Here is a 12047-nt window from a genome sequence, read left to right as displayed (position 1 = left end):
GGCCTTTGTGGCTGAGGATGATGGGAGTTGTATTCCAACAACATCTGGGGGCCCAAGGTTAAGAAACCCTGCTCTAGAGTACCAAGATAATATGAATAAATATTGAGAGAGGGCAAAAGCAGACTCAGAAAGTATAAAATATTTAAAAATAAGTAAGGAAGATGGCAAAGTTGGGAAAGTTTCAATTGCTGACCCTTATACTTTATTAGATAATCAAAAGTACTTTTTCGGCTAATCTGAAGTAGCACTTGTCTTCTTTCAGTAAAGGTAAAGTGTTCCGTCGAGTCGATGTTGACAATTGGTGATGACAGAGCCCTGTGGTTGTCTTTGGTAGAAAAGAGGAGGGGTTTACCATTGCCATCTCCCGCACAGTATGAGATGATGCCTTTCAGCAGTATTTCAAGACAACTCAAGTTCACTATTTAAAATATATTGGAGGAATACTTACAGTATGTAACCAGAGACAGTCAAAACGTATTGTATGTAGCACAGACACCAGTACAGAATTACTTTCATAGGACAGGAAAAGTAGAGTATATCACCACATACAAATGTGCTTAACAGCAGCAATAAATAACTTTATTTTTCACCTTGTTGAGCGGGTATACTGTTTTATTTATTTATTTATTTATTTATTTATTTATTTATTTAACATATTTTTATACCACCCAAAACTTACATCTCTGGGCGGTTTACAACAAAATAAAAACTGAAAAAGTAAAATTACTTAAAAACAAAAACAAACAGTTTAAAACATTACAACAATTTAAAAAATTTTAAACAATATTTTAGAACAGCATTAAAACAAAATCAGTTAAAAGCCTGGGTGAGCAAATGCGTCTTTAAAGACTTTTTAAAAGCTGTCAGAGATGGGGATGCTCTTATTTCACTAGGGAGCGCATTCCAAAGCCTTGGAGCAGCAGCGGAGAAGGCCCGTCCCTGAGTAGCCGCCAGATGAGCCGGTGGCAAATGCAGACGGACCTCTCCTGATGATCTCAATGGGCAGTGCGGTTCATGAGGCTCGTTCTCACAATAATAAATAGGGTAGGAGAAGTCCCAGCTCCCTAGTTTGGGAGCGGCACACACTCCCATTTTCTGCTTGCTCTTAGAGTGAAAAACAAGGTAGGAGGCACCAGCAGTGATCAGGTGCTAAGCAGCAGCTGGATCGGAGGGCTTTTCCTCCTACCTCATTAGAGACCTGGGTAGGAGGGAGCCCTCTGAACCAGCTGCTTCTTAGTATTCATCACTACCGCTGCCTCCTACCTTGTTTTTCACTCGCACACAAGCAGAAAACAGGTAGGCACTCAGCTCCCAGACTAGGATAGGAGATTTCTCCTACCCTATTCATGATTGCGAGAGTGAGCCTATAGTTGTGGGTGTATGTTGTGTCTTTTCTTTCCTGACATTTGGCGGGGGGGGTGCTTTTTAAAGCAATTTTTCCTTATACAAACATTGGCAGATATGGACATTTCACATTAAATCTGCTGCTACAGGGATCAATCTCTTTCTTTTCCTTCTGCACATCAATAGATATATAACAATGTAACATAAGGAGCTTACAATGTACATCTTAGCACTGGAGGAGACAAAAACTGGGAGGGAAATGGAGGGGAGAGGCCAGGGCACCAAAGGCCAGGGCACCAAATATTAGCATATGCAGTTATATTTAAAGGTAAAGTTGTGCTGTTGAGTCGGTGTCGACTCCTGGCGCCCACAGAGCCCTGTGGTTTTCTTTGGTAGAATACAGGAGGGGTTTACCATTGCTTCCTCCCGCGCAGTGTGAGAGGATGCCTTTTCGGCATCTTCCTCTATCGCTGCTGCCCAATGTAGGTGTTTCCCATAGTCTGGGAAACATACCAGTGGGGATTCAAACCAGCAACCTCTTGCTCCCTAGGCAAGTTAATTCCCTGCTGCGCCATTAGGTGGCTACAGGCAGTTATATTTACTTATGTTTTATTTCAGTTGGAGAGGAAGACCAAGGAATTCAGCCCAAGACATCATGGAAAAGGTGCGTCTTGTGTGACCAGATATGAGGCCAAAGGTGTCTGCAGGACTTTTCCCAGGGAGGAAAGGCTGCAATGACTTTTGGCGGAGGGCAAAGCCTTGTGCTGTACTCTGGCTCCCTCTCACCTGCTTGCTCTCTGTGCCGGAGCTCCAGCCACTGCCACTTCCCAAGGCTGAGATGAGGCAAGTGGTGCGTTCTCCATCCCTCTCTCCTGCACTGCAAGAAGCCAAGGGGTTTTGCAAATGGCAAAAGCTCCCAAGCCAAGCAGAAAATGGCATTTTCTCTTGATTTACTCCTAAACCTGGGACTTTTACTGTGAACTTGAAATTGTCCAAAAAAACTGGTGCAAATAATGGAATTTTTTTTACCCTGGATATTTTTTTTATTTTTATTTTTTATTATTACATTTATATCCCACTCTTTCTCTGAGGAGCTCAGAGCAGTGCACATGATTATTTTTCTCCTCACAACAACCCTGTGAATTAGGTTAGGCTGAGAGATACATTCATTCATTCATTCATTCATTCATTTGATTTCTATACCGCCCTTCCAAAAATGGTTCAGGGTGGTTTACACAGAGAAACAATAAATAAACATAAGATGGATCCTTGTCCCCAAAGGGCTCACAATCTAAAAAGAAACATAAGATAGGCACCAGCAACAGTCACTGGAGGTACTGTGCTGGGGGTGGATAGGGCCAGTTACTCTCCCCCTGCTAAATAAAAGAGAATCACCATGTTAAAAGTGCCCCTTTGACAAGTTAGCAGGGGTTAACTTGCTAACGTGACGGGCCCGGAGTCACTCAGTGAGTTCCACAGCTGAATGGGGATTCGAACTTGGCTCTTCTCAATCCCAGTCCAACACTTTAACCATTATGCTATGCTGGCTCTATGCTGGATATCAATCAGGCTACACTCTAACGTGCAGTGAAAAACCCAAATTGTGTGTGAACTGCTCCCCAATAGGGATTTCGGGATAAATCTGGCAGATATGTGGACGCACCCCCTCCATTCCGGAGGAGATGCAAGTTAAAGGGCTTTAAAAGCCCAGTGTGAAAAACTTCCTGGAGATCCTAAAGGAGGGTAAAACCCTGAAACACCTTGATCCCCAACAACTGTAAGTGTAATGATGATATGATAATGGAAACTTGATCACACACACAACATGGGTCTAATGTTTCCAAGTGTAATTTTAAATTCTGGTCTTTCCTTTAAAGCCCTAAATATGTTTGGATCAGGAGACTTGAAGGACCCACCACCACCACCACCACATGAGGCTGATCAAACTCTAAGATCTTGCTCAGAGTGCCTCCACCTTTTGAAATAAGCTGAGTGACAATAAGGAGCAGGGCCTTCTCAGTCATGGCACCTTACCCTCTGACAGATTTCCTTTTTGACATATGTCCTTTGGAATGGAATTGAAAACATTGCTCTTTTCTTCTCCTTTTAACATGAATTTATGTTGCTGTTATATTTCATTTGTTGTATTTTTATTGTGGTTTCTTGAGAGTTTGCGATTTTAATAATGACTCTTTCCAGATGGTAGTTTATTCCAAAATGACAGTGGGTTCTTATGCGAGATTTTGCAGGAGGCTTCGGAAATGTTCTTCACATCCCCTAACCTTGATTTGCACGACAATGCATGAAACACCAATACTACATTTATTTTAGCTTGATCTCAAAAGGGGAGAACTTTGTGTGCGAAGGGAAAGATGTAGATGAACCATAGTGTGTCTTGTAGAGGAGTAATTCTCTACATAGGTGATGCTGTAACAAAGAGTTGGCTTCCAGGGCCCACCATGGTCTCTCATTTCAGCACCTAAGTGTACTTTTCTTCCAGTTCTCTCTTTGTTCTGTCTTTTTTTCTTTCTTCTTTTTTAAAATCAAGGTCAGTTTGATCAATATTAAAAATTTTAGGCCTTTTTTATTTTGTTGACCTTTTGCACCATTTCACTTCTCATCACATTAGCTGTTTAAAAAACAAACCAGCCTTTAGTGAAATAAGTCTTCTCAGCCTCCCATCTCTCTTTGTGTGCCCCTCCAAATGATTGTTGCTTGTCGTTACTCAGTGTTGCAAAGAACCAGCAACCACTCTAAACCATATCAAAGGGACATTAGAAATATTGTTCTGTTGTGAATACTCTGATCATGGGGATTTAAATGGCAAAATGCCATGCCTCAAGACTTGTAAAGTGTAAATAGACAGAAACCTCTGAAGCGATCTGGCTGAAATTTGGGGTGGTATAATGGACTCACAAGCCACCTAATGGCACAATGGGGGAATAGCTTGACTAGCAAGCCAGAGATTGCCAGTTCGAATCCCCGCTGGTATGTTTCCCAGACTATGGGAAACACCTATATTGGGCAGCAGTGATATAGGAAGATGCTGAAAGGCATCATCTCATACTGTGTGGGAGGAGGCAATGGTAAACCCCTCCTGTATTCTTCCAAAGACAACCACAGGGCTCTGTGGGTGCCAGGAGTCGAAATCAGCTTGACAGCACACTTTACCTTTAATGGACTTACAAGGGCCGTGTATGAACCTTCCATCCTATTCTGACAACAAACCAACCAATTATTAGCATTTTAGTGATTTCTCATTATAATCTATGGCCAATCAATGCCACTCCAGGCTCTGGGCAAATCTTCGGCCAGACCCATCATGTCAGAGTGAGGCCTAGGCTTCACAGGTGTCAGGAGCTGTGGGAGGCAGCAACAGCAGCCAGTGGGACTCCTTTATGTTTTCCTCTTGGCAATGGCAGCACTGCTACTGCCAAGTAACCCACTCTAGCTGGCTTACTAAGCATGATTGAGACCCCTGGTCAGCCTGGGTTCTAAACTGCCGGGAGAAACTCTCTCCATGCCCAACACTTGCCTCTGCAGACAAGCCAATGCTTGAATTAAAGGAGGCTGAGGGGGCAGCCCCCTATCTTTTGTAGCAGCCCCCTTTAGCTACTATGTTTAGAAGGTTATAAGAGTGCATGCTTTGGTTAAAATTGGGGGAAATCATGGTTGAGCTTGTGTTTTTCATTAAGGCCACCCTTCACCCTCAATTTAGGAAAAACCTTCCAGGTTCGAACAAATTGTTTTTGTGACATCCAAATTGGGCCAACTCTGGGCCAGAGTGAGTGATCGTTTCTCCTGATCACATGGAGGGGAGTGCAAGTGTGCCTGCCCTCTCTGGCATTCAACCCTGTGATTGCCACTCACCCACCCAGGGGCAGCCAGGAGTGTAAGAAGTGGGGACTACACAATGGGTAAGTGAGGAAGGAAGATGTGCTTCTATTCTCCTCACCGCAATAGGCCAAATCAGGGGGAAAGTATCATCCAGTCTGGCCCTCTGGTTTGCACAAATTATAGCCTGTCTCGAAACCAGAATTGAAAACTGCAAGTTGATGTGGATTTCCACTTCAGCTTTGGAAGCAAACTATGGTTTGTGCAAGCCGTGGTTTTCCTGAATCAGGCATTACAGCAAACTATGGTTTGCATAAATAGGGAAGAATTGGAGTAGGTAAAGAGATGAATGAGCGTGTGAGCAAAAAAGAATGTCTATGATGATAAAACCATGGTTTGGCCATTGTTTCGTCCTGACTCCTTTCAGTTTCTGCCTCTCGCCATCTTCCTTGTCCCTAACATCCTATCCTGGATGCCTTCTTTTCAAGATCTGGTCTTCTCTTCTCCTGCATTCAGCATTTGCTCTTCACTGATCTGACTACACTAGAGAACAGAGAAAGCCAGATAAGCAATATCTGCAAGGAAATGATTGGTTTTCTGTCTCTCTTCTCACATCAACAAGGGCCTTTTCTTTTCTGCTGATTTGGGTTGATCAACCAATGGGATTTTTTTGCCTGGAAGCAAACCTAACCCCCACCTTCACTCAGTGTCCCTTGCACAACTCTGGCCCAACACACTTTGGTGTCTAAAGAAGGAAATTGAAGTGGCACCCCCACATAGGCATACTCATCAGTTAACTTGGAGTGGAGGAGAATGATCCTACACAAGTCCCATTGAAATGACCGTGCCCTTACACAGCCTTTGTCCATTTCAGTGGGGCTTGCACAACAATTTCTTTGTGGACCATGCCCCATGGGTGAGTATTCTCTCTCCCCTTCCCCACTCACTCACTCACTCATTCACTCGGGTGCAATTGGAACTGCTGATGAAGTCTGAATATTGGTGAATATTTCTTTCAGCTGTAATTGTAACTATGAAGGTTGAAAATCAGCCAGAGGGCAAGAAGGTAGAGCAGCTCAAACCACAGGCAAAGCAGCAAAAAGTGAAGGTGGCAGCAGAGACAGAAGAGAAAAAGGAAGAAAGCGAAGGTCTCATCGGGGTTTTTGGCTCCTACCAGGAGCTTTTCCAGTTCTTTTGTAACAACACAACCATCCATGGCGCCATCCGGCTGGTTTGCTCGAAGAGGAACAAGATGAAGACTGCCTTCTGGTCAGTACTCTTCTTCCTGACCTTTGGCCTCATGTACTGGCAGTTTGGAATCCTCTACAGGGAATACTTCAGCTTCCCTGTCAACCTGAACCTGAACCTCAACTCTGATAGGCTTACCTTCCCAGCTGTCACACTGTGTACTCTCAATCCCTACAGGTAAGCCTGGTGGTGTAGTATATTACGGGGCTAGTCTGGCTTCAGTCTCGTGTAGTCCTCTATTTTCTTTTTACTAGAACCCATCCGCTCCACCAACGTGTACGAGATTTACAAAGCAAGAGTGCAGACTCAAGATTTCTCCCGCATTTACACAACTAACCTGTGTGAACTGATCCTGGGTATGCACTTTTGCTTAAGAACATACTAAGTTCCTTGCTGGATTGTAGTCCACCTGCCCCAGCTTTCACCATTTGATGATCCACTATAAACTGGCCATTGATTCACTGTGTCGCCATGAACTGCCTCTGTCTGTCCACCTCTGGTGTGCTGTATCCCTAACAATAACACTGACCCTGGAATCTCATCCTCCTGTCTTTTAGGTACAGTGCTCTTCAGGAGGAGCTGGAGGAGCTGGATCGTATGACCCACCGGACACTGATGGATCTGTACAAATACAATATGTCCCTGGGGCAGAGTAAATGGATGTCCCAATCCTCTCGGAAACGCAGTTCTAGGAGCCTGTCTCGCCTTTCCCTGCATCACCCTCTGCTTAGAGTCAAGAGAGGCAGCCAGGCCAGCATAGAGGACAATAATCCCCAAGTGGACAAGTCTGGCTGGAAAATTGGCTTTGTGCTAGTAAGGATGGCTTTGCCTCTTTTTAGCTCCCTCTCTAGATTCTGCTTCTTCCCTCCCCACTTCTGCCTTGCACTCTCTCTTCACATGATTCTCCCTCTGCTGTTGCTTTCAAGTTTGGCATTTTTGCTAGTCCTAGGAAAAGAGGAGTGCTGAAAAGGCCTGGTGTCTTCCACACTGCCGGACGCATTATGTTTTCCTTGGGCCACTCTTTAAATATATTTTGGACCTGATTCACACACTTCTTGTGATGGCAAATCACCAAACGCCGCTTGCATGATCATGAGTCTACTGGGTGGGAAAAGGCAGGGTGTGTTGCTACTCATCGAAGTATTGTATGGGTGGGGTTTACAAAGATCATTGATGTTTGTTCCCCATTTTTCACCTATATTTTAGGAATCAGGGCTTTACTCATTTGCAATGATGCCACTATTAAGAATAAAACTGGAATACATATTCCCAGAGCAGAGCTTTGAATTTTGAGTTCTCCTTCCATTCAGGAGTATGTCATGCAGAATTTGCAAGAGGAACCTGTTCCACTTATTTCTGTTACTTTGCAGTAAGAGTTGCATTCATAGCTTTAACCAACAGCAACAGTTCCAGAGTGAAATGGAATCTTGGTAGCTGTCACAGCCCAAGCGGTGTCTTATATTACTGCAGGCCAGACCACCTCCATACTTTCAGTTTATACAAGCTTGTACTGGCTTTGTGGCTCTAAAGAGCCTGAAAAGTCCATAGGATGCTTCATAAGGGGGATTCGTCAATGGATCCCCTCCTCCCCCATGTCAGGGCTGAGCCAGTAGAGCCAGGAGTCAGGAACATGCTAAGAGCCCTTAGGAAGAGGCAGGAGATCACTGTTGCCCAGGCAAACAGGAAGAAGTGGGCGACAAAAAATGACCAGGGGTGGAGCACCTTCCGTATGAGGAAAGCTACAAAGTTTGGGGCTTTTTGGCCTGAAAAAGAGGTGACTAAGGGGGATGTGATTGAGGCATATAAAATTATACCTTGCTGTTGCTGTGCACCCCCATGTTGGCTGCATCATATGGAGAAGATCTTTGACATCAGTGGCACGCAGGGATGAGCTTCATCCACCACTGTAATGTCATAGATGGTATCCAAAAATATGCAATGTTCTGCTGATGTGTCATTTCAGATGACCAGGCCTTGATCAATTAATAGCTTAATGATGACTAATTAATAAAGTCCAAATAAAGTGATCTAATTTAACTCGAGTGTCACTGATTTTCTTAAATGGTGGAAATTCAGATATTTGGTACATAATTTAAATGCCACTTTAATCTTCATTAAAGAAAACAAATTCCCCTTTTCATCAACAAAAACCATTTATTTACAACTGAAGCATTTCAGTAGTTTTAACAGGGTTCTTGCGCTTTCTGAAGTGGAATATCTGCTGTAAAACGTCAATTTTATATCAGTGTAACTGTCATGGCTTCCACCAAAGGATTTGGGGAATTGTAGTTTGAGGGTACTGAACATTTTATTCATAATACACCCACAGTACATCACATCCCTAATACCATCACCACCCCTTTGCTGAACCAAACCTCCCAGAATTACCCATGGCAAGATGCCTGTAGTATTGTTACTCACTAAAACTGTATGCTAACAAACTTCCTTGTGTCTGTCTAGATCTTCAGCTTCTCCTGGTGCCCCTACATTTCAATCCCATCAAGCACTTGGACAGCCCTTTTTCTCCATGTCCATTTAAAATATTTAGATTTACTGTTTCCTCTATGATCAGGGATGGCTTCCCTTGCCTTGGGAGTGTCCTAACGGGGTCATTGATTTCCTTTGCAGTGTAATGAAAACAAGACAGATTGCTTCCACCAGATATACTCCTCAGGTGTGGATGCTGTGCGGGAGTGGTACAGCTTCCATTACATCAACATCCTGGCAAGGATTCCTGACACCAAGGCCCTAGATGAGTCCAACTTCACAAGCTTCATCTACTCCTGCCGTTTCAATGAGGCAACATGTGACAAAGGGTGAGTCTCCAATGAGGCAACATGCGGCTTTAGAGGCTAAAATGTGCCACTCTCACTCTTGATTCTCACAATTGTATGTATTTAAAGCATGTATACCCCACTTTTCTACCTAAAAAGGGTAGAGGGCTAGCGTCTTTTAAAAAATTATTTCTACATTCCAAGAGGTTTAGTCCTTATGGGCTTGAGAAGGAGGAGCTTGATTCTTCTTCACAGAGGGACATTTATTCCTCCAGTTCAAACATCCATTGGTTTCTGAATACCTTTCTCATCTCTTAGGGGGTATCCACACTGGCTGACCTTTCTACCAGGATATGTCCTTCATATTGCTTGAGCAATCCACAGAAAAATACAACATCCTATCTTGCTTTCCACTTTAAGGCTGAGTGTTTTGTAGGGCTTGCACTGAATTTTCACCCATGAACATTTTCAAGGCAAAACAGGAGTCTGTGGGGAATCAAAGGCTTTTTGCTTACCTTGTTTGGTAAGCTGTTCAGTTGCTTCCTTCCCTGATCTGCCGCTTTGCCAATTGTTGGTTTTAAGGTATGGGGGGGGTCCCCCTCTTTATCCATTCAGAGGTCACATAGGTAGCAAACTGACATGGTGTAGTCATGAGCCAAACAAATTTGGCTACATGAAACCACCAAGAAGCCAAATAAGAGTGAGGGCCGTGCTTCCTGTGCTCCCTCTGAAAGGACAAACATTTTCACTTTAACCCAGGGGTATTTCCAGGCTCATGCTTAAAGGTACCACACCCTGCCCCGCCAAAACAATTTGGCAGGCCATGCCAAAACAATTCAGTGCGACCCTACTGGACACGGTGCTGCACAGCTCAGAAGTCAAAGTGGCAGAGGAGCAGGTAAGGAGCTGCTTCACTCATGCTTAAAGATAGGAGAGGAGAGCTGGTCTTGTGGTAGCAAGCATGACTTGTCCCCTTAGCTAAGCAGGGTCCATCCTGGTTGCATCTGAATGGGAGACTAGAAGCGTGAGCACTGTAAAATATTCCCCTCAGGGGATGAAGCTGCTCTGGGAAGAGCAGAAGGTTTCAAGTTCCCTCCCTGGCTTCTCCAAGATAGGGCTAAGAGAGATTCCTGCCTGCAACCTTGGAGAAGCCACTGCCAGTCTGTGAAGACAATACTGAGCTAGATAGACCAATGGTCTGACTCAGTATATGGCAGCTTCCTATGTTCAAATACCGCTTCTCACCCCACCGAAACATTTGTGCACATCCCTAATAGAGACATTCAAATAGAGGAGCACACCGTGTAGAAAGAACTGAGATAATGTCTGCAGCAAATCCCAACACACCCACACTCCAGGTCAATTTCCCTGCCCCAGTTGGGCTCTGAAACTGGAAGTCCAGCTGATGGAAAAATTGTCTGAGGGCACTTTCCGGGGTGGATCAGCAGGTGCAGGAGAGGCTAAGTGCTCACTCTCCTGTAAGTATCTCACTACCCCTCCATTCCTCAGAAAACACAAATTTGGGGACACATATTTGCCAAGATAAATGGAAACCAGTGCTTCCTCTTTCACGCACCCCTATCTGGCTCAACCCATGAGTCATCTGTGTGAAGCTGCTGGTGCATTTGTGGCTTTGGCAACTACAGCTGCCTCAGTGGACAAACCCCTTCCCCACACAGAGCAGTAGAAATTGCCCAAACCTTGTGAGGAGCCACTTGTGGGGAGCCACCTGGTAGGTTAAAAGGTGGCCCCTACATGGTACTCTAAAGACACCCATGCTGATGAAGCAAACCTGGACACCCTGTGATCCATCAAGCCCAATGCAGCCACCAGCCAAGTATTTGTTGGGGTTTGTAAATTATTTAGCAAAGTGCCAAAAGAAGCTACCAGTTACAGAAGCACTCCAGTTACAGAGCAGAGTGCCGAGTTCAGTTGTTGCAGCTATTTAAAGAACACACATGGAGATTGTTGTACAATCTAAACTAAATAAATGTATTGGTGAAGTACATTTTAAATAGGAAAGGCCTATCCTATCAGCTACACAATGAATAGGTAGGGAGAGAGAGAGATCTGGCCAACCAGATTCAAAAAACCCAGGCCGCCGCCCCTCAGAGACCGCACTTCGCGGCCCCAACATGCCCCCCACATCTAACGTCGGACATGGGGGGCATGGTCTAGCTCCCGAACTGGGCCATGCGGCCCCATTTGGGAGTTAAATGGCCAGTGCTGCATTCACAGAGTGGCTAGGAGCAGCTCCTCTGCCTTAAAGGCAGGGAACGCCGCTCCTGGCTTGATCTAACTCCCGAACGTAGCTGCGTGGCCCCATTTGGCAGCTAGACCATGCCCACATGTCTGACATCAGACACGGGAGGCGTGGCTAACTGCCCACATCTGACGTCAGGCATAGGGGGCGGGGCAAAGGGGGCCGCCACAGCAGGTAGACATGGGCCGCCGCTGGCCTCCCTTCCGCTGGTGAGAGAGATGTTTCCATCTACTCTCTAAGAGGAAAGGAAGAGGACTGACTCTCTACAGGACGTATCGGAGGAGTCAAGGCAGGGGTCATCGAGTAGAGGTAAATCAGGGACAGGTAAGGAGACCCTCACTAACTACCTCCACTCCCAGTGGCCCTAATTATCATTACGATAGTTGGTGCAAAAGGTTGATGCACAGGAACTCCACCTCCAACAGTTTTTAGGCCTCTTACCAGGTGCCTGACAACCAGCCCTTCCTATGACTACAGGGCCAGGCAAAACCAGTTCCTTGTGGACTGGTGATAAGGCAATGCATGAATGGGGCCTTCCACAGCGACAATTAAAAAGTTCATTATGCTGGTTAGATCCATTCTCT

General features: G+C 45.0%; 1 protein-coding gene across 4 annotated transcripts in view; it reads left to right on the top strand.

Annotated features, from left to right (window-relative positions):
- The window catches only part of SCNN1A (sodium channel epithelial 1 subunit alpha), a 43411-nt gene that overhangs the window by 15697 nt on the left and 15667 nt on the right, over positions 1–12047 (top strand). For 3 of the 4 annotated variants that reach the window (XR_008316546.1, XM_053297859.1, XM_053297861.1), the window contains exons 2-5: positions 1963–2008; positions 6198–6603; positions 6984–7239; positions 9055–9242. Coding sequence is in view for 3 of the 4 variants with exons in the window: in XM_053297859.1 (XP_053153834.1) it covers positions 6212–6603; positions 6984–7239; positions 9055–9242 (836 nt within the window). In the remaining variant the exon portion in view is untranslated. The remainder of the gene's footprint in view (positions 1–1962; positions 2009–6197; positions 6604–6983; positions 7240–9054; positions 9243–12047) is intronic. The other variant, XM_053297860.1, reaches the window with a different exon arrangement.

Source organism: Hemicordylus capensis, chromosome 2 (genome assembly GCF_027244095.1).
Source record: "Hemicordylus capensis ecotype Gifberg chromosome 2, rHemCap1.1.pri, whole genome shotgun sequence".
Lineage (NCBI taxonomy): Eukaryota > Metazoa > Chordata > Lepidosauria > Squamata > Cordylidae > Hemicordylus > Hemicordylus capensis.
This window is presented reverse-complemented; position numbering and strand designations above follow the sequence as displayed.